The sequence below is a fragment of the Mobula hypostoma genome, chromosome 8, assembly GCF_963921235.1.
Source record: "Mobula hypostoma chromosome 8, sMobHyp1.1, whole genome shotgun sequence".
In the NCBI taxonomy this organism is placed as follows: Eukaryota; Metazoa; Chordata; class Chondrichthyes; order Myliobatiformes; family Myliobatidae; genus Mobula; species Mobula hypostoma.
Window position 1 is genome coordinate 42000699 of NC_086104.1, and position 22717 is coordinate 42023415.

The 22717-nt window shown below is 41.4% G+C and overlaps 1 protein-coding gene across 5 annotated transcripts in view; it reads left to right on the top strand.

The window, feature by feature from the left end:
* The window catches only part of rcor3 (REST corepressor 3), a 78835-nt gene that overhangs the window by 43841 nt on the left and 12277 nt on the right, over window positions 1-22717 (top strand). For all 5 annotated transcript variants that reach the window (XM_063055720.1, XM_063055719.1, XM_063055721.1 and 2 more), the window contains exons 9-11: window positions 3542-3619; window positions 19240-19297; window positions 21323-21564. In XM_063055720.1, the coding sequence (XP_062911790.1) occupies window positions 3542-3619; window positions 19240-19297; window positions 21323-21564 (378 nt within the window). The remainder of the gene's footprint in view (window positions 1-3541; window positions 3620-19239; window positions 19298-21322; window positions 21565-22717) is intronic.

A 22717-nucleotide genomic window follows, 5' to 3' on the forward strand; every position in this document is an offset into this window, starting at 1 on the left:
CCAGTGCTGCTGATCACTCAGTTGGACACACAGTGTTGCAAGCACACCTACTGTGGTCTGCCAGTTAGGTAATCAAGAATCCATGATACCACCTGCATACTATGATCCACCTGCATCGCTGTCAGCTTCTCCCCCAGCAGAGCAGGGTGGATGGTGTACGCACTGGAGAAGTCAAAAAACATGACCCTCACAGTGCTACAGTGCTCGCTGGCTTGTCCAGGTGGGCATAGACACGGTTCAGCAGGTAGACGATGGCATCCTCAACTCCTAGTCGGGGCTGGTAGGCGAACTGGAGGGGATCTAAGTGTGGCCTGACCATAGGCCGGAGCAGCTCCAGAACAAGTCTCTCCAGGGTCTTCATGAGGTGGGAGGTCAATGCCACCGGTCTGTAGTCATTTAGGCCACTGGGGCACAGCATCTTCGGCACAGGGACAAGGCAGGATGTCTTCCACAGTACAGGAACCCTCCGGAGCCTCAGGCTCAGGTTGAATACATGGCAAAGTACTCCACATAGCTGAGGGGCACAGGCTTTGAGCACCCTGGTACTGACACCATCCGGTCCTGCAGCCTTGCTTGGGTTGAGACATTTCAGCTGTCTTCTCACCTGTTCAGCTGTGAAGCCCACCATGGTGGTTTCATGTGGGGAAGGGGTATAGTCATGAGAGCAGGGTGGGGGACTGTGAGGAGGGGTAGGAGGGGAGAGTGGAATATGTGTTGGTTGGGGGCCGACAACAGATGGCTCATGTGGGGGATGGGCAGGGGCCACAATGTCAGATCTGTTAAAGAACAGGTTAAGTTCATTGGCCCTGTCCACACTGCCTTCAGCTGCACTGTTGCTAGTTTGCCGGAACCCAGTGATGGTCCTCATCCCCCGCTAGACCTCTCTCATGTTGTTCTGCTGGAGTTTCCACTCAAGCTTCCTCCTGTACCTAATGATGTCACCTTGAGGCAGTGCAAGGAAGTAACATCTGTCATCAAGAAGCCTCTACTTTTGATGATGGGGTAGGATGTGCCAGTGATGTATTGGGCTGAATATACTCAGAATCAGATTTAATATCACCAGCATATGTCATGAAATTTCTATGGAATTTCTTACATTCCTGCATGTTTGAATTGTTGTAACAGACTGTGATTCAATCAGTCTGGATACTTACATCAGTACCTAGTTTGGTGGCATGCTAAATTTAACATTCTAACAAAGTAAAGGCCTTCGGTAAGATTACATCTGTGTGCTGGATCCAGCGTAGTTCATGCAATATGTTAATGCCCAGGAATTTAAAGCTGATGACCCTTTGCACTGCTGATCCACCACTGTAGACTGGCATATGTTTGCCCTCCTTCCCCTTCCTGAATCAGTTTTTTTTAGTTTTACTGACATTGAGAAAGAGGTTGTTAAATTGCAACACCTCTCAACCAGTTGTCCTCACGCACTCCTATATGCTGGCTGGCTCAATGCCACCTGTGATTCATCCAACAACAATGGTGTCATTGGCAAATTTGTATGTCATTGGAACTGTGCTTAGCTACAGTCTTGTGGGTATAGTGGGTAGAGCAGGGAACTGCAAACTTACTAACCCATCCATCTACATTTTCATCGAGTATCTATGAATGAATCAACAGTCGACGTTTCAAGCCGAGACTCTCCTTCAGGACTGGAAAGAATGGGGGAAGACACCAGAATAAAAAAGGTGGGGGGAGGGGAAGGAGGATTAGCTAGACAGTGATAGGTGAAGGCAGGTGGGTGGGAAAGGTAAAAGGCTGGAGATGTGGTATCTGATAGGAGAGGAGAATGGGCCAAGGGAGGAGGGGAAAGAAGATGGAGGGGCACCAGGGGAAGGTGATTGGGCAGGTGTGGAGAAGAGATAAGAGGCCAGAGTGGGGAATAGAAAAAGAGGGAAGGGGGGAGGGGGAAAATCAGGAGAAACTGATGTCATGCCATCATTTAGAAGCTACCTAGATGGAATATGGGGTGTTTCTCCTCCACCCTGAGAGTGGCCACATCATGACAAAAGAGGAGACCATGGACCAAAATGCCGGAATGGGATATAAATTAAAATAGTTGGCTTTCACATCCTCCAGACACCTGGCAAATAGTTCGCAGACCAATAGGTTGATGGACTAAATTCATGAATATTGTGTGTATTGATAACGTTTGTTGATTTATGAACACCAGAAGAATTCTTGGCTAATCTGTCCTTTCTGAAGTGGGGTTAGGTAAATTGGCAGGAAACCTTTGATCTTCTGAGATTTAAACTTGGCTCTTTTAAAATCTGCTGAAGGATCTTTGATGCCAACAAACTACATAAGTTAGAATTTGAGTTGTTTGCACACCAAGATTAGTACTGTCTCTATAGTTCTCAATGATTGAGCATTTCCCTTTGAAAATGAATGGGGGTGAAAGCGCGGGTTGGTAGGCAAATGCAGAAGGCTTTGGACTTGTAAGAGTGCCTACTTTCTCACTTAGGTGAACTTCGCAGAAGTGGCGAAGCGTGAAAACAACATTTTAAAGAAAGATGAGGAACTTGTACACAGTTTTGAAATTCTTTTTATTGGGAAAAATACTTTGCTTAAAATCACGGTAGTGATTGATTCGTAGAACAGTATACCAGTAATGGGCCCTTTGTGTATATAGATATACACAAATCCATATCCTTACGTTATCTGCAAATTAATAAAGCTATTTAAAAGCCTCCTAAATGCCTCTATCGTATGTGCCTCCACTACTACCCCTAGCAGTACTTCCCAGGAACCCACTCTTTTCAAGTAAAGACTTGCCCCATATCTCTGTAGAATTTCTCCCTTATCACTTCAAATGCCTGTCTTTTAGTCTTAGACAGTTGAATCCTGAGAAAGTTATCAGCTGTCTACCGATGTATCGCATAACCTTATAAACTTCTGTTAGATCTGCCCTCAGCCTCTTTAGCTCCAAAAACGAACCCAGTTTGTTCAGCCTCCACGTATTTCCTGCTAGAGTTGACTGCAATATCCCAGATAGGGCCTAACTAGACTTATAAGTATGATGATACTTAACACAAAAATATTTGTTATTGTTGTGTCCCGAGTATCATCACACTTAACCAAATGTCACCATGTCTTTTAAAAACTAAATATGGTTTAACATAAGTTTATGTAATTAATTTAGTTTGTTAATGATTTGATGCACATTGCTAAGATACAATGAATACCCTAGTATTGATATATTATTATCTTAATTATAATAAATAAATTTATTTGCAACGAAAGATATCTCTGAACATAAATGGAACGTGTGTTGTTGCCTCAGTTCCCTATCCTCCCTCACATCCTTCTTGCAGCCATTTCTGAGTTTGGATGTCTTCAAAAGTAAAACCCTTTTTTCAACTTCATGCAACTATGTATATACTCTTGACATCTTTGAAAATTAAAAGCGGATTATTATAGCTACATTTTAAGAATGGCTTAAATTGATTTCAATAACCTGGAGAAAATTATGCTACCTTAATTTTTTAATGAGTTTATTTATGAAAGACAACTAAAAGTCTAATTTTGAAATGGTTCTCAGGTACAAAATGCCAAGCAAGTTAACAGTGCATTGAAGCTGAAATTAGAAGGAGGTATAGAAGAATTCAAACCACCTGAGGTAAATGATACAATGCTTAAAATTTCACAAACAATGTAATAATGTCTTGTTATGTCTAGGGTTTTATGTTTTACAGTTTTATGTATTGTGAAAATGAATGGATACACAGTTAATCTAAGTGGTATTTCCTTTGTATACTAAAATGTCTACTAGGAAGGAGTAAGACGTTGAAGGTGAGAACAAGAATTTGTATACAAATTTACCACATTTTCGGTATAGGTGAGTTTCATCATTTGTTGGGTAGAACTACATATAAAATACGCACTAGTTGCAATTGGTGTTTATAAAACACCTAAGAACTTGCATGAAGTGGCATATGCAAATAATATACAGTGACATCAGAAGGGACTGATTTGGGTGCTCCACGCAGCACCAGACTGCAAGATTTTATGGGTTTTTTATTTATTTGTAGGCTTGTGTATTGTTTCCATGGTTAAATCTGACATTTCATTGTTTTGCTAATACAGATCAGCTTTCTGGTAGCTTGATGATTTACTTCTCTAGAACCATTGGATGCCAGGTCTACTTCAAATCTTGTTCCTGGAAAATTGCATTTCCTCCATCTTTGCATGAGATAAGCATGTACTATGTGTAGTATTGCCCATTGCTACAAAATTGTGTGCCATTGACCAAAAACTTGTTTGCAGTGGTGGTACACTTACAGAATCTACTGCTAGGTTCATCTATATGGATACTGTTGGAAGCTGCTAAGTCATTGCTGCACTGGTCACTGAGAAGGTGCCAATCAATAAAGGAGCTGTCTTCATTACAGCCATAGGAAAATCTGCATAAAAGGGCTTTCATGAAAGAGAAATGACACTTGGAAGGAGGTAACAGTATGTGTGTCTGCCGAATCAAGTCCCATGATATGAATGCCTCATGTCACTGCAAGAAGTGGGATGATCAAATTGATAGAAATCACAAGTGCAGCTTTAATATGAATTGTATAAGAAGTTAGTGAACAGTGATAAGATTTCCATTGACCTGAGCTTTAAAAACTAAAGTTGGCAGATGCTCTGAAAAAGACACACAAGACACAGTGCAAATGGGACACTGATCGTCATCTTGACAATTAACAGAAGATTGTGTTGCATACGAAAGTTTCAGTTATACCGGCAAAAGAGGAAATGTGCAGTACACAGTCGGTGAAGTCATTAGGCACGAGACAACCCACTGAGAAAATGTCAGCAATATTAAGGAGACTTTAGCATGGAAATGTCCAAGCAAAGTTCTCAACAGCTGAGATCGTGGCTGGAAAGGATCATTGATTTTACCTCACTTGGGTAAAAACAACTTTACGCAACTGCACATGAAAATTGGGTGTGAATGGATCCATTAAGGCTCTGGTTCTTTTTTTCATTTTTAACATTACACATTTCAAGCAGATTTCAGAGAGGATTTGTTTTCTCCATTTTTTTTCCATTACGCAAGTAATTCTCTGAGTCTCATTTTCCATTGTTTTGCCCACTTACTTTGTACAAACTCTTTGTGTAATTACTGAACTGCTTCCCATTTTTTTAAAATAGGTATTATTTGCAAAATAAATTTAATCAATTTGATTTGGTTTCTAATTTAATATATGTAAATTGGATATTGCATCATGTTTTCCAAATGCTCACCTCTGCCCCTTCTAATAGCAATTCTTATCACAAAAATCTAAATTTATATCCATTTGTTAATTTCTTGTTCTTATCATCCTCATTAGTTTGAAGCTTGATTAATAGCTTATTTTGTTAAAATTGCATATAGAAGTCCAGTTCCACCATTTTTTAGGTCTCCCTGCAATATTAATTTTCCTCCTTAAAGATAACAGGAATATTAATCTGGTAGTATCTTCCATACTAAATCGATCTTAACTACCATTACTTACACCATAACAAGAACAACAGAAGCTCTTCAGATTTGGGAATATAGTAATACAATTCATAATTTTAGTTAAATGTTCTGGTAGAGGTAATTTTATTTCCCTTTTTGGGGGTCCTCCTAGCTCTAATCCTTCAAAATTTGTAGTACCTCCTGAAATCTTCTTAAAAGAGTACCCATTTGAATTTATATCAGCTATTCTGGATTAAGTGTTGTGGAATGAATCAGAATTGATTAGAGAGCTTAAGGTAAAAGAAACCTTAAGGGGCAAGTGATGATAATACGATCAAATTCACCCTGAAACCTTAGAAGGAGAAGCTGAAGTCAGATGTATCAGTATTACAGTGGAGTAAAGGGAATTACAGAGGCATGAGAGAGGAATAAGTCAAAATTGTTTGGAAAAGAACTCTGGCAGGGATAGCAGTAGAGCAGCAATGGCTGGAATTCCTGGAAGCAATTCAGAAGGCACGGGGTATATACATCCCAAAGTGGAAGAAGTATTCTGAAATTCAACATAAAAGCCAAAGAGAAACATATAATAGAGCAAAATTTAATGGGAACTTTTAAAAAAAAAACAGAAGGCAAAAAAATCATTAAGAATGAAAAGATGTAATACGAAAGTAACCTAGCCAAAGAGGCAAGAATTGATATCGGTCCACTTGAAAATGATGCTGGAGAGGTAGTATTGGGGAAACAAGGAAATGGCAGACAAACGAAGTAAGTATTTTGCATCAATCTTCACTGTGGAAGACCCTAGCAGTATGGTGGAAGGTCCAGAGTGTCAGGGGTCATAAGTGTTTGAAGTTGCCATAACTAGGGAGAAGGTTCTTCAGAAACTGAAGGTCTGAAGATAGATAAGTTAGATGTTATACACCCCAGGATACCGGACCAAATGTTGTACACCCCAGGATACTGAAAGAGGTGGCCGAAGAGATTGTGGAGGCATTAGTAATGATCTTTCAAGAATCACTAGGTTGTGGAATGCTTCTAGAAAACTGGAACATTGCAAATGTCACTCCACTCTTCAAGAAGGGAGAGAGGCGGAAGAAAGAAAATTATAGGCCAACACATAGAAACCATAGAAAATCTACAGCACAGAAACAGGTCTTTTGGCCCCTCTTGGCTGTGCCGAACCATTTTCTGCCTAGTCCCACTGACCTGCACACGGACCATATCCCTCCATACACCTCCCATCCATGTATCTATCCAATTTATTCTTAAATGTTAAAAAAGAACCTGCATTTACCACCTCATCTGGCAGCTCATTCCACATTCCCACCACTCTGTGTGAAGAAGCCCCCCCCAATGTTCCCTTTAAACTTTTCCCCCTTCACCCTTAACCCATGTCCTCTGTTTTTATTTCCTCCCTTTGCCTCAGTGGAAAAAGCCTGCTTGCATTCACTCTATCTATACCCATCATAATTTTATATACCTCTATCAAATCTCCCCTCATTCTTCTACGCTCCAGGGAATAAAGTCTTAACCTATTCAACCTTTCTCTGTAACTGAGTTTCTTAAGTCCCGGCAACATCCTTGTAAACCTTCTCTGCACTCTTTCAACCTTATTAATATCCTTCCTGTAAATTGGTGACCAAAACTGAACACAATACTGCAGATTCGGCCTCACCAGTGCCTTATACAATCTCATCATAACCTTCCAACTCTTATACTCAATACTTTGATTAATAAAGGCCAATGTACCAAAAGCTCTCTTTACGACCCTATCAACCTGTGACGCCACTTTTAGGGAATTTTGTATCTGTATCCCTAGATCCCTCTGTTATACTGCACTCCTCAGTGCCTTACCGTTAACCGTGTATGTTCTACCTTGGTTTGTCCTTCCAACGTGCAATACCTCACACTTGTCTGTATTAAACTCCATCTGCCATTTTTCAGCCCATTTTTCCAGCTGGTCCAAATCCCTCTGCAAGCTTTGAAAACCTTCCTCATTGTCCACTACTCCTCCGATCTTTGTATCATCAGCAAATTTGCTGATCCAATTTACCACATTATCATCCAGATCATTGATATAGATGACAAATAACAATGGACCCAGCACTGATCCCTGTGGCACAACGCTAGTCACAGGCCTCCACTCTGAAAAGCAATCTTCTACTACCACTCTTTGGCTTCTTCCATTGAGCCAATGTCTAGATTATGAAGACACGTAGTCCTCTTTTATTGTCATTTAATAATGCATGCATTAAGAAATGATACAATATTTCCTCCGGTGTGATATCACAAAACACAGGACAGACCAAGACTGAAAAAACTGACAAAACCACATAATTATAACATATAGTTACAACAGTGCAACAATACCATAACTTGATGATGAAGTCCATGAGCACAGTAAAGTTCAAAGTCTTTCAAATGTCCCACATCTCACTCAGACGGGAGAAGGAAGAAAAACTCTTCCTGCCATGCCGACCACAGTCCGATTCTGAGTCATCCGAAAATTTCGAGCTCTGATCAGCTGTCCGACACCGAGTACTGAGCGCCATCTCTGTCCGAACGATTCGACCTCCTTCTCGGTTGCCAAAAGCAGGCAAGGCCAGGGATTTTGAGGCATACCCTCCGAAAGATTCCCGACCACACAGTAACGACAGCAGCAAACGAGCGTTTCAGAAATTTCTCCAGATGTTCCTCTGTGCTTTCACGTCCATTCTGCATCAAATCGGAATTGTTCACAGCCCCTGTTTAACAGATACGATAACATTTTTCACCGGAGGGCTGCGCACGCGCAGGCACGCCGCCATCTTCTCCAATTCTAATCCAATTTACCACCTCTCCATGTATACCTGGCGACTGAATTTTCCTAACTAACCTCCCATGGGGGACCTTGTCAAAGGCCTTACTGAAGTCCATGTAGACAACATCCACTGCCTTCCCTTCATCCACTTTCCTGGTAACCTCTTCAAAAAACTCCCAATAGATTGGTCAAACTTGATCTACCACTCACAAAGCCATGTTGACTCTCCCTAATAAGTCCCTGTCTATCCAAGTGCTTGTAGATTCTGTCTCTTAGTACTCCCTCCAATAACTTGCCCACTACCGATATCAAACTTACCAGCCTATAATTTCCCGGATTACTTTTCGATCCTTTTTTAAACAACGGAACAACATGAGCCACTCTCCAATCCTCTGGCACCTCACCCGTAGACACCAATATTTTAAATATATCTGCCAGGGCCCCTGCAATTTCAACACTAGTCTCCTTCAAGGTCCGAGGGAATACCCTGTCAGGTCCTGGGGATTTATCCACTTTAATTTGCCTCAAGATAGCAAGCACCTCCTCCTTTTCAATCTGTACAGTTTCCATGATCTCACTACTTGTTTCCTTTAATTCCATAGACTTCATGCCAGTTTCCTTAGTAAATACAGACGCAAAAAAACCATTTAAGATCTCCCCCATTTCTTTTGGTTCCGCACACAGCTGACCACTCTGATCTTCAAGAGGACCAATTTTATCCCTTACAATCCTTTTACTCTTAATATACCTGTAAAAGCTCTTTGGATTATCCTTCACTTTGACTGCCAAGGCATCATGTCTTAGCCCTCCTGATTTCCTTCTTAAGTACTTTCTTGCACTTTTTATAATCCTCAAGCACCTTATTTACTCCCTGTTTCCTATACATGTCATACAACTCTCTCTTCTTCTTTATCAGAATTGCAATATCCCTTGAGAACCAAGGTTCCTTATTCCTATTCACTTTGCCTTTAATCCTGACAGGAACATACAAGCTCTGCACTCCTAAAATTTTTCCTTTGAAGGCTTCCCACTTACCGATCACATCCTTGCCAGAGAACAACCTGTCCCAATCCACATTTTTTAGATCCTTTCTCATTTCTTCAAATTTGGCCTTCTTCCAATTTAGAACCTCAACCCTAGGACCAGATCTATCTTTATCCATGATCAAGTTGAAACTAATGGTGTTATGATCACTGGAACCAAAGTGCTCCCCTACACACACTTCTGTCACTTGTCCTAACTAGTTTCCTAACTGCCTTTTTGTTGGGTTTGTGGAACAATCTATGTTCCGTGCCTGTTCTGGTATCTGTCCCCCACTTTTCCTTCGCTACATCGACGACTGCATTGGCGCTGCTTCCTGCACGCATGCAGAACTCGTTGGCTTTGTTGGCTTTGCCTCCAGCTTTCACCCTGCCCTCAAGTTTACCTGGTCCATTTCCGACACCTCCCTCCCCTTTCTAGATCTTTCTGTCTCTGTCTCTGGAGACAGCTTATCCACTGATGTCTACTATAAGCCTACTGACTCTCACAGCTATCTGGACTATTCCTCTTCTCACCCTGTCTCTTGCAAAAACGCCATCCCCTTCTCGCAATTCCTCCGTCTCCGCCGCATCTGCTCTCAGGATGAGGCTTTTCATTCTAGGACGAGGGAGATGTCTTCATTTTTTAAAGAAAGGGGCTTCCCTTCCTCCACTATCAACTCTGCTCTTAAACGCATCTCCCCCATTTCACGTGCATCTGCTCTCACTCCATCCTCCCACCACCCCACTAGGAATAGGGTTCCCCTGGTCCTCACCTACCACCCCACCAGCCTCCGGGTCCAACATATTATTCTCCGTAACTTCTGCCACCTCCAATGGGATCCCACCACTAAGCACATCTTCCCCTCCCCCCCCCTCTGCATTCCGCAGGGATCGCTCCCTACACAACTCCCTTGTCCATTCGTCCCCCCCATCCCTCCCCACTGATCTCCCTCCTGGCACTTATCCGTGTAAGCGGAAAAAGTGCTACACATGCCCTTACACTTCCTCCCTTACCACCATTCAGGGCCCCAAACAGTCCTTCCAGGTGAGGCATCACTTCACCTGTGAGTCGACTGGGGTGATATACTGCGTCTGGTATTCCCGATGTGGCCTTTTATATATTGGTGAGACCCGTGGCAGACTGGGAGACCGCTTTGCTGAACATCTACGCTCTGTCCGCCAGAGAAAGCAGGATCTCCCAGTGGCCACACATTTTAATTCCACATCCCATTCCCATTCTGACATGTCTATCCACGGCCTCCTCTACTGTAAAGATGAAGCCACACTCAGGTTGGAGGAACAACACCTTATATTCCGTCTGGGTAGCCTCCAACCTGATGGCATGAACATCGACTTCTCTAACTTCCGCTAAGGCCCCACCTCCCCCTCGTACCCCATCTGTTATTCATTTTTATGCACACATTCTTTCTCTCACTCTCCTTTTTCTCCCTCTGTCCCTCTGAATATACCTCTTGCCCATCCTCTGGGTCACCCCCCCCCCTTGTCTTTCTTCCCGGACCTCCTGTCCCATGATCCTCTCGTATCCCCTTTTGCTTATAACCTGTCCAGCTCTCGGCTCTATCCCTCCCCCTCCTGTCTTCTCCTATCATTTTGCATCTCCCCCTCCCCCTCCAGCTTTCAAATCCCTTACTCACTCTTCCTTCAGTTAGTCCTGACGAAGGGTCTCGGCCTGAAACGTCGACTGCGCCTCTTCCTATAGATGCTGCTTGGCCTGCTGCGTTCACCAGCAACTTTGATGTATGTTGCTTGAATTTCCAGCATCTGCAGAATTCCTGTTGTTTTCCTAATAGGAGATCTAATATTGCATCCTCTCTAGTTGGTACCTCTATATATTGATTTAGAAAACTTTCCTGAACACATTTCACAAACTAACCCATCTAGACCCCTAACAGTATGGGAGCCCCAATCAATATATGGAAAATTTAAATCCCCTACCACCACAACTTCATGTTTCCTGCAGTTGCCTGCTATCTCTCTGCAGATTTGCTCCTCCAATTCTAGCTGACTATTGGGTGGTCTATAATACAACCCCACTAATGTGGCCATACCTTTCCTGATTTGCTTGAACTTTTAACATCATTTATTTTTGCCCCAGCCACACTGTCAGCTCTGGCACTCTGGTTCCCATCCCCCTGCAAATCTAGATTAAAGCCTCCCCAATAGCACTAACAAACCTCCCTGAAAGGATATTGGTCCCCTTGTAGTTCAAGTGTAACCCATCTCTCTTGTACAGGTCCCACCTGCCCTCCACACCAGTTCCTCAGCCACTTGTTCATCCTCCAGAGCATTCTATTCTTACCCTCAGTGATATGTAGCACAGGTAGCAATTTTGAGATTACCACCCTCGAGGTCCTGCTTTTCAACTTCCTACCAAGCTCTCTATACTCACTCTCCAGGACCTCCTCACTCTTCCTTGCTATGTCATTGGTACCGAAGTGCACCAGGACATCTGGCTGATCACCCTCCCACTTCAGAATGTCATGCAAGCGATCAGAGACATCCTTGACCCTGGTGCCCGGGAGGCAACGAACCATCCTGGATTCTCTGTCACGACCACAGAACCTCCTATCTGTACCTCTAACTATCGAGTGCCCTATCACTACCGCTGTCCTCTTTTTCCACCCTCCTTTCTGCCCTGCAGAACCAGACTCAGTGCCAGAGATCTGGCTGCTGCAGCTTGTCCCAGGTAAGTCATTCCCCCCCCCCCCCCCCAACAGTATCCAGTGCGGTATACTTGTTGTTGAGGGGAATGGCCACAGGGGAACCCTGCTCTGCCTGCCCTTTCCCCTTCCCTCGCCTGACAGTGACCCAAATTCCTGTGCTCTGCTCCTTTGGCGTAAGTACCTCCCTGTAACATAAAAAGTGCTGGAAGATCTCAGCAGGCCAGGCAGAATGATGCTGCTTGGCCTGCTGAGTTCTTCCAGCATCTTTTGTGTGTGGCTCGGATTTCCAGCATCTGCAGATTTTCTCTTGTTTGTGATTAAATTATAGGCCAGTTAGTCTGATCTCAGTGGTTGAACAAATGTTGGAGTCGATTGTTAAGGATGTGGTTTAGGGGTACTTGGAGGCATATGATAAAATAGGCCTTAGTCAGCATGGTCTCCTCAAGGGAAAATCTTGCGTGACAAATCTGTTGGAATTCTCTGAAGAAATAACAAGCAGAATAGACAAAGGAGAATTGGCTGATGTTGTGTACTTGGATTTTCAGAAGGTCTTTGACAAGGTACCACATATGAGTCTGCTTAACAAATTAAGAGTTCATGGTGTTACAGGATAGATACTAGTATGGATAAAGCAGTGTCTGATTGCCAGGAGGCAAAGACTGGGAATAAAGGGAGTCTTTTCTGTTTGGCTGCTGGTGTCTAGTGGTGTTCCACAGGGGTCTGTGTTGGGACCGCTTCGTTTTATGTTATATGTCATTGACTTGGATGATGGACAATACACAGATAGGTGGAGGGGCAGGTGGTTTTGAGAAAGTAGAGAGGTTACAAAGGGACTTAGACAGTGGGAGAATGGGCAAAGAAGTGGCAGATGGAATGCAGTATAAGGAAGAGTATGGTCATAGACTTTGGTAGAAGAAATGAAAGGGTAGACTATTTTCTAAATAGAGAGAAAATAGAAAAATCTGAGGTGCAAAGGATCTTGGAAGTCCTTGTGCAGGATTCCCTAAAGGCTAATTTGCAGGTTAAGACTATAATGAGGAAGGCAAATGCGATATTAGCATTCATTTCGAGAGAACTAGAATATAAAAGCTAGGATGTAATGCTGAAGCTTTATAAAGCACTGATGAGGCTTCATTTGGAATATTATGAACAGTTTTGGGCCCCTTTATCTGAAAAAGGTTGTACTGATGCTGGAGAGGGTTCAAAGGAGGTTCACGAAAAGAATTTCATTATTAAATGCTTGTCATATGAAGAGCCTTTGATAGTTCTGGGCCTGTAATCACTAGAGTTCAGAAGAATGACAGGTGACCTAATTGAGACCTGTCAAATGCTGAAAGGCCTTGATAAGAGTGGATGTGGAGAGGATGTTTTCCCTGGTGGGAGAGTTTAAGACCAGAGAGCCTCAGAATAGAGCGGCATCCTTTTAGAAAGAAGATGAGGGGGAATTTCTTCAACCCACAGACAGCTGTGGAGGTCAAGTCTTGGGTACATTTAAAGCAAAAGTTTACAGATTCATGATTGGTCAGGGCATGAAGGAATATGGAGGGACAGCAGGAGTTTGTGATTGAGAGGAAAAATTAATCGGCCATGATGGAATGTCGTACAGACTCAAGGGGTAAATGGCCTAATTCTGCTCTTGTAAATTATGGTCTAAGATAAATTCAATGTATTTGAATTTATTGTTTTGCATTTTAATATGAGTTAGAATTTAACAGTTCTGGCTGCAGATTTCACAATGGGCCTATATAAAACTAAAATGGTTAGTAGCAGGTGAAATGCAGAGATCTGGACAGCTTAACATTTCGAGTTGCAGGCCAAAGTCCAAGTGTTGCAGCTTTTGAAATGTTCAAAAACTAACTTATTCGAGGTTTATTTTGTCAGGATTAGAGAGCAAAAAAAAAAAGAGCAAAATTGGAAGGGCAGAAAGCCCTGTGTGCAAGCATTAAACCAGTAGGAATATTGCAGTGACAGAATGTTATTTTGTATTATAGTGTCCTGTTGGTTAGATTAATGTAGTAATGATATGGTTATGATATAAAACTTGTTCAGCTCTTGTCATTTAATTAATCATGTAATCTAGAACTTAAAAACAAAACACTAGTCTCAATTACAGTGAACATGGAATGAGTGGATTATTGTGTAACATTCATCTAATACACTAATACATGTTAGTGAAGAAAATTTGCTGCCATTACTCAGTCCAGCCAGTGGGTGCCTCTAGGCTTACAACAGTGCAGTTGACTGTAACTGCCTTCTAAAAATTGTTCAACTAGTCATTCTGTTGCATTAAACATGATATAATTTAAAGCTGGATAGAGTTCTTGGTACTGGAGTTTTACATGATTTTATGGAAACAACTTCCACCAGATGTGCTGAATGGGTGATCTATCACCTGAAGTTCATCAACACAGAGTATCTTCTTTGTACATTTAATATAACAGCAAAGAGAGCAAGTTGCATCAAAATCAGTGGAAGGAGCTAAAACCCTAGACATAGATCAGAAGGCAAAAGCTCCAGACCACCTCATTTTTGATTTCAGAAATGAACAGTGGGTTCTAAATATGAAGTATAGGTTAAATTCCAGAGGTGAGAGGAAATTGATTTCCCTTGACATCAAGGTAGCTTTTAATAAATTGAAGTGCCAAGTAGCCCTGTAAAATTGAAATTGTGGGGAATCAAAGGGGAAATCCCAGTGGCTGAAACATTGTCTTCCACAAAGAATGATTATGATTGTTGTAAGTTAATTATTCAAACCACAAGGTAGTGTATTCAGTCGAGACATCTTCAACCGGTTTATCAGTGATAGTCTATAATAAAAATCAGATGAAAATATTAGTTAATGATATACCGTTGTGTTATTGAAGGCTCTAGCATTGAAAAATATGCCTGCATGTGGTAAGGTATTAATGTACTTTTTATGTGGCATATAATATTGGTACTGTTGAGGTGCTATTCTTTGAAGGATAGTATAGCCACAAGAACTGTTACTTACTGCTAAGAATGCCAGTATCAAAATGGTAGGAATTGCTATTAGCCAAAAAATTAACTAGACTAGCCTGAAAATCTTCAAATGTTTACAGCACAGGAGGCCATTCGGTTTCTTCAAGAGAAATCTAGCCTGCCCTGCTTTCTTGCATGCCTGCAAATCTTTTCCTTTCAAATGCTGCTTCGGAGTGTTTCAACTGGAGTTGCAGGGGAATGGGAACCAGAGTGCCAAGGCAGCTCGTGGAGTGGTTGTGGAGAAAGTAGATGATAAGCACTCATACAAAGGCAGGAACCAAAGGATTGAGCATGGTGGGACTAATGTTCTGAGGTGCATCTATTTCAATGGAAAGGTATTGTAAGTAAGGCAGGTAAGCTTGGAGCATGGATCAACACGTGGAATTAAGATATTGTAGCAATTAGTGAGACCTGGCTGCAGGGGGGCAAGACTAGCATCTAAATGTTCCAGGGTTCCGTTGTTCTAGACATGATAAAGGGGGAGGGGTAGCATTACTCGTCAGGGAATATGTAATGGTCATGCTTAGACAGGACGGACTGGAGGCCTTGTCAACTGAGACTATATGGGTGGAACTGAGGAATAAGAAAGGGGTGGCCATGTTAAGGGGGTTATATTATAGACTAATATCCAATAGTCAGTGGGATTTAGAGGAGCAAGTTTGTTGAGAGATGGGGGTCTCAACTAGAGAGAGTGCAATACTGTATCTCCTATTAGGGAACAAGACAAGGTAGGTAATAGAAGTGTGTGAAGGGGAGCACTTCAGATCTAGTGATCATTATTCATTTGTTTCAGATAATTATGGAGAAGGATAGAACTGGTCTTCAGGTTGAGTTTCTAATTTGGTCCACTTGAAGATCAGTGTTGTAAAAAAAAAGATTTTTTATATCTTTATTTACGTGGGAGATGGACGCAGAATCTATAGAACTGAGGCAAAGTAGTAGTGAGGTCATGACCATACACCGATTACAGAAGAGGAGTTGGCTTGCTGGCTTGAGGCACATTAGGGTGGATAAGTCCCCAGGGCCTGACAGGTCCTTGTAGGTGTGGGTGGAGGCTTGTGCAGAAATAGCAAGGACCCTGGCAGAGGTATTTAAAATGTCCTTAGCCATGGGTAAGATGCCTGAGGACTGGAGGATAGCTAATGTTCGGTGGTCCAAGATGAGCTCTAGAATTAAGCCAGGAAATTATAGGTCAGTGGACCTGATGCCAGCAGTAGGTAAATTGTTGGAAGGGATTCCAGGAGACTGGATATGTAAGTATTTGGGCCTGATTAGGGTTACTTATCATGGCTTTGTGCATGGTAATCTTTTAGTGTTTTTCAAGTGGTTACCAGGAAAGTTGATAAAGGAATGGCACTGAACATTGTCGAAGATTTTGCTAAATCCAGGTAGACAAAGTCCCACATGGGAGGTTGATCAAGAAGGTTTATTTGTTTGGCATTCTGGATGAAGTAGTAAATCGGATTGAACATTGACTTAACGGGAGAAGCCAGGGAATGGTAGCAGATAATGTGGGCTGCCTTAATGACTATCGCCCGGTAGCACTCACGTGGACAGTGATTAAATGCTTTGAGAGGTTGGTCATGACTAGACTGAACTCCTGCCTCAGCAAGGACCTGGACCCTTTGCAATTTGCCTATCGCCACAATAGGTCAATGGCAGATGCAATCTCATGGCTCTCCACACAGCTTTGTACCACCTGGACAACACAGACACCCATGTCAGGATGATGTTCATCGTATAGCTCAGCATTTAATACCAGCATTCCCACAATCCTGATTGAGAAGTAGAACCTGGGCCTCTGTACCTCCTTCTGCAATTGGGTCCTCGACTTCCTAACCGGAAGATCACAATCTGTGCAGATTGGTGATAACAAATCCTCCTCGCTGATAATCGACACTGGCGCACCTCAGGGGACTGTGCTTAGCCCCACTGCTCTACTCTCTATATACACATGACTGTGTGGCTAGGCATAGCTCAAATACCATCTATAAATTTGATGACGATACAACCATTGCTGGTAGAATTCCAGGTGGTGACGAGAGGGTGTACAGGAGTGAGATATGCCAACTACTGGAGTGGTGCCGCAGTGACAACCTGGCACTCGTGTGGACTTCAGGAAGGCTAAGATGAAGGAACACATACCAATTCTCATAGAGGGATCAGAAGTGGAGAGAGTGAACAGCTTCAAGTTCCTGGGTGTCAAGATCTCTGAGGATCTAACCTGGTCCCAACATATCGATGTAGTTATAAAGAGGGCAAGACAGTGGCTATACTTTATTAGGAGTTTGAAGAGATTTGGCATGTCAATAAATACACTCAAAAACTTCTGTAGTTGTACCGTGGAGAGCATTCTGACAGGCTGCATCACTGTCTGGTTTGGAGGGGCTACTGCACAGGACCGAAAGAAGCTGCAGAAGGTTGTAAATCTAGTCAGCTCCATCTTGGGTACTAGCCTACAAAGTACCCAGGACATCTTCAGTGTGCGGTGTAAGGCAGTGTTCATTATTGAGGACCTCCAGCACCCAGGACATGCCCTTTTCTCACTGTTACTATCAGGTAGGAGGTACAGAAGCCTGAAGGCACACACTCAGTGATTCAGGAACAGCTTCTTCCCCTCTTGCATCTGATTCCTAAGTAGACATTAAATCTTTGGACACTACCTCAATTTTTTTTAATATACAGTATTTCTGTTTTAATACTTTTTAAAATGTATTCAATATATGTAATTGATTTGTTTATTATTATTTTTTTTCTCTCTGCTAGATTATGTATTACATTGAACTGCTGCTGCTAAGTTAACAAATTTCACATCACATGCCGGTGATAATAAACCTGATTCTGATTCAGATGGCTACCTCTCCTACCGGAGGACTATGACTAGTGGTGTGCCACAGTGATTGATCTGTTCTTATGTCAACAATCTGGATGGTAAACTGGATCATCAAATTTGCAGATGATACCAATTTGGGGGTGTAGTTTACATTGAGGAAGAGTATCAAAAACTTGCAGTAGGATATTGACTAACTGGGAAAAATGAGCCAAAACATGGCAGACTAGACTTGAGACTGGAGTGCTAGAAGAGTGAAAGTGAAATACTTTGGGGAATCTGAGAGGCAATTTTTTTCACACTGGTGCAAGTGTGAAACAAGTTGCCAGCAGAGACGGTGGGTGCAGATTCATTTGTAACATTTAAGAGAAATTTAGGTAAGTATATGGATGGGAGAGGTATAGAAGGGTAAGATCCAGGTGTAGATTGGTGGAACAAGGCAGAACAACCGTTCAGCATGAACTAGATGGACCAAAGGACCCTTTACTGTGCTATAGTGCTCTGTGGTTTATCCAGTTTCCTTTTGACTGCTAGGATAGAATCTGATCATTCTGTTTCCCCTGGCTGCATATTCCAGATTAGAACATAGAAATCTACAGCACAATACAGGCCCTTCAGCCCACAATGTTGTGTCATCCATGTAACCTACTCTAGAAACCTGCCTAGAATTACCCTACTGCATAGCCCTCTATTTTTCTAATCTCCATGTACCTATCCAAGAGTCTCTTAAAAGACCCTATTGTATCCTCCTTCACCACTGTTGGCAGTACATTCCACACACTCACCACTCTCTGTGTAGAAAAACTTACCCCTGATATCCCCCCTGTACCTATTTCAAAGCACCTTAAAACTGTGCCCCCTCGTGTTAGCCATTTTAGACCTGGGAAAAAGCCTATTGCTGTCCACACGATCAATGCCTCTCATCATCTTGTACACCCCTATCAACTTACCTCTCATCCACCGTTGCTCCAAGAAGAAAAGGCCAAGTTCACTCAACCGGTTCTCATAAGGCACGTGCTCCAATCCGGGCAACATCCTTGTAAATCTCCTCTGCACGTTTTCCACCCAGCAAAAAGAAGAGGGTTTTCTTCACGTCATTTTTGGCTCTTTAGCAAATCATCTTCATCTGCCTTTTATTGGTCATTCTGCTAAAACAGTATTCCTCTACCAATTCTGTCTAGATATTCAAATAACTGATTTGAGTATTGTGTTACTGTTGGTGACAATATTTTATTCTGTTTATGTTACTAAAATCTAGGTAATTTCCAGAAGGAAATCTATTTTAAAAAATCAGTGCTTTCTTGAAATGTAGCTCTGGAAAAATCATTAATCATTTGGATCTATTTCAGATGCCCTGTATTTCATTATTGGCACACTTTCTGCACCAGATTTTGTACTAAAAGTATTACAAGTTTTCTGAAGTTGTCAATAATGTACAACTGACTTGTGTTTTTTTCAATTTTGTTTAGTCAACTCAGAAAATCAACGCACGCTGGACCACAGAGGAGCAGCTGCTTGCAGTTCAAGGTGGGCTTCATCTGAAGGCCTAAATCTAAAGCTGGGATTTATAGATATTTATAGTTTATAAATATTATTGAGTCAATCAAAAAATTCCCAAGGTCCCTCGATTTTACAGAACACTCAAACCTTTTTTATACCCTTCCACTTGGTCAACAGCATTATTGAGAAAAAATAGGTATTTTTTCTATATATTTATTATTTTTTGTTTTTATTGTTACTGGTATGTTTAATATCTGAGGTTAAAATGAAGAGTACAAGGACTGGACTACACAATTTTGTGTTGAAAGATGCAGCGTAATTTACTAGTGAATATTTTAACAGATGAATTTAAGCTGACTTTTAAATCGTAAAAAAACATGGGATTTGTTTATTTACATCTGCCTTTTTGGCAAACATGATGAATACACATTAATTAGATGTTTGGGTATAAATTTGTCTGGTCACTTGTGTTAAAGAAAATTGAATATGCAGAGCTGAATAAAAGGTAGAAGAACTTGTGCATACATTTAGAATTAAGAACTTAACCTTCATCCCTAACGTATCCACAAGATCTCAAACTGTACTGGTATTTAAGAGCAGCATTATATTAGATGTACAAACTGCAAAGCGCACACTACGATCTTACATTAAGACTTTTTACATTAGAGTCTTAGGTAAAATGAATCTGGTCTGGAGAACCAATGTTGGCTTCAAATCTGAGTTAGAAGGGGGCTGGTATCATTTGAATTTCCTCTGTTTTATTTATACTTACAACATAGAAGGAAGCCGTTTAAGACTCAGTAGGTCCATGCTGCCTCAGATGATTCCTACTTTCCATTAAATTTTTTGCAGCTATTCTCACCAGATTTCTATCACCTTACTCTAGATTTTATCACTCACCTATAGACAAGGGACAATTTACAGTTTAAAATTTCTTTTATGCTTGTTAATGCCATATAATACTAATTTGCAGATGACTGGTGCAGTCAGGATCAGACTATGATATGAGACATTTCAAGACCACATCTGTGTTCACATGTGTTTGAGCTCCAACACAGTTAAACCATATTTGTTTCTTCACAGCTGTGATACTTTTCTGTTTCCTGTGTTATCTATCCTATAGCATTTGGAATTAGTTGGCCAGTTGTTGAAATGGGTGCAAAGGATGGGGATTGGTTACTGTAACTACTTCCAATTGAGCTGAGACAGTTCAAGTTTTATCTTTGCTGCAATATTGGAAGTATTTTCCAGTTGCTGTGTTCTGGAACTATCCTCCAATTAGGTCTAGTGTCCACTGCATTGTTCGTTTTTTTTAAAGAAGTTGCAAAACATGGGTGTTTTTTTATATTGGGTTTAATTAACTAAAAAAGTCAAAAGCTATTTTTCATTTACCATTTTTGCATTTGACCTCATAATCAGGAGGTTTGGCATTATAATAATCTTAACTATAATAGGTTGAATTGCTTACAGTGATAGTCTCTTAGCTTGAAGTGGACAGACTCTTACTCTGATGAAGGGTCACGGCCCGAAACGTTGACTGTGCCTCTTCCTAGAGATGCTGCCTGGCCTGCTGCGTTCACCAGCAACTTTTATGTGTGTTGCTTGAAATTCCAGCATCTGCAGATTTCCTTGTGTTTGAGTTTTTAGACTCTTACTCTTTCAGTTTCATTAATGCTGGGACTAGTATTTTAAAAAGTTCTCAAGATTATAAATATATTAACAATTTTCTACATAATTTACACATGTTAATGATGTTATTTAATTCCGACCACTTTAAATTATTTTGGCATATGAAAATACTTCACTTTCAAAATTATAGATTCTTAATTTATTGAATATTATCTTTTAGCTACTGAAACAATTTGTTCCAATGATTATCTGCCTGAATATACTTGTATAGATACAAAATCTGTATAAAAATGTCTACTTTTTCCTTAACTTCACCCACTATTCCCTCTATAATTTCTGAGATTAATGTTGTGATTTTTAACAATAATTTCCCCTTTTAATGCTTAACAATTGGGAGAAGAGTTTACATTGTGTTACTTGCAGGTGTCCGTAAATATGGGAAGGATTTCCAAGCTATCGCAGATGTAATTGGAAACAAAACCGTCGGCCAAGTGAAGAATTTTTTTGTTAACTACAGACGTCGTTTTAATCTTGAAGAGGTCTTACAGGAATGGGAAGCGGAGCAAGGAACCCAAGAATCAAATGGAGTTTCAACTACACCAGGAGAGGAAAGAAAGCCTGCTTTGAATTCTCTTGCATCTAAAAGTCCAGATGTAGAAGAAGAGGTAGTGTTTTTTAACATCTTTACCGTTTTATCAACTGTTTTACTTAGAAATTAGAAACAAGTTTAAATATGTTGCAGGATCCTTTTGGCACCAATGCTTGCTTTGGAATAATCACAAAAAATAATCAGTAGTTTTTGAAGACTAGAATTGATATAAATCATCCACAAAGGGTAAATCTAATAATCTAATAGCCTAAAATTAACACCCAATGTAAAGAAAGTAAACAAAAAAATATAAGTTTTGTGCACAGAATTTTTTAGAATAAATCACACGCATATGTTAAAATACACTCATTGCCCACTTTATTAGGTATACCTGCTCATGAAAATATCAAATCACCAATCACATGGTAGCATCTTGGTGTATAAAAGCAGTGGCCCCCAACCTCTGGGCTGCAGACCGATACCGATCCACGAAGCATGCAGGGGTGCAGTGGTAGCCGGGATGCATGCAGCACATCTTTAAGAAGAAAGCCGAAATAAACAAGCTATTTAATTACGTGCTGCCCAGCACGTAAATGTCGGCCCAGATCAGAGGCGATTGCCAATTGCGTCGCCTCTGATTTGGGCTGACATTTATGTGCCGGGCGGCACCTAATTAATTAGCTTGTTTATTTAGGCTTTTTTCTTAAAGATGTGCCGGGTGCGCCCGGGCTACCGCCGCATTCTTCATGGCAATGTATCGGTCTGCGGCCCGGAGGTTGGGGACCACTGTATAAAAGCATGCAGACATTGTTAAGACGTTCAGTTGGTGTCCAAACCAAACATCAGAATAGGGAAGAAATGACCGACTTTTATTGCGGAATTATTGTTGGTGCCAGACAGAGTGGTTTGAGTATCTCAGAAACTGCTGACCTCCTGGAACTTACGTGCACTACAGTCTCTAGAGTTTACAGAGAATGGTGCAAAAACAAAAAAAAACATCCGGAGAGTGGGGAGTTCTGTGGCTAAATTGCCTTGTTAATGAGAATGGTAATAGGAGTATGGCCAGACTGGTTCAAGAAGACAGGAATAACCATGCTTTTCAACAATAGTGTGCAGAAGAGCATCTCTGAATGCACAACGTGTCCAATCTTGAAGTGGATGGGCTACAGCAGCATAAGATCACAAACGTACTCTCAGTGGCCTCTTTATTGGGTAGAGGAGGTACCTAA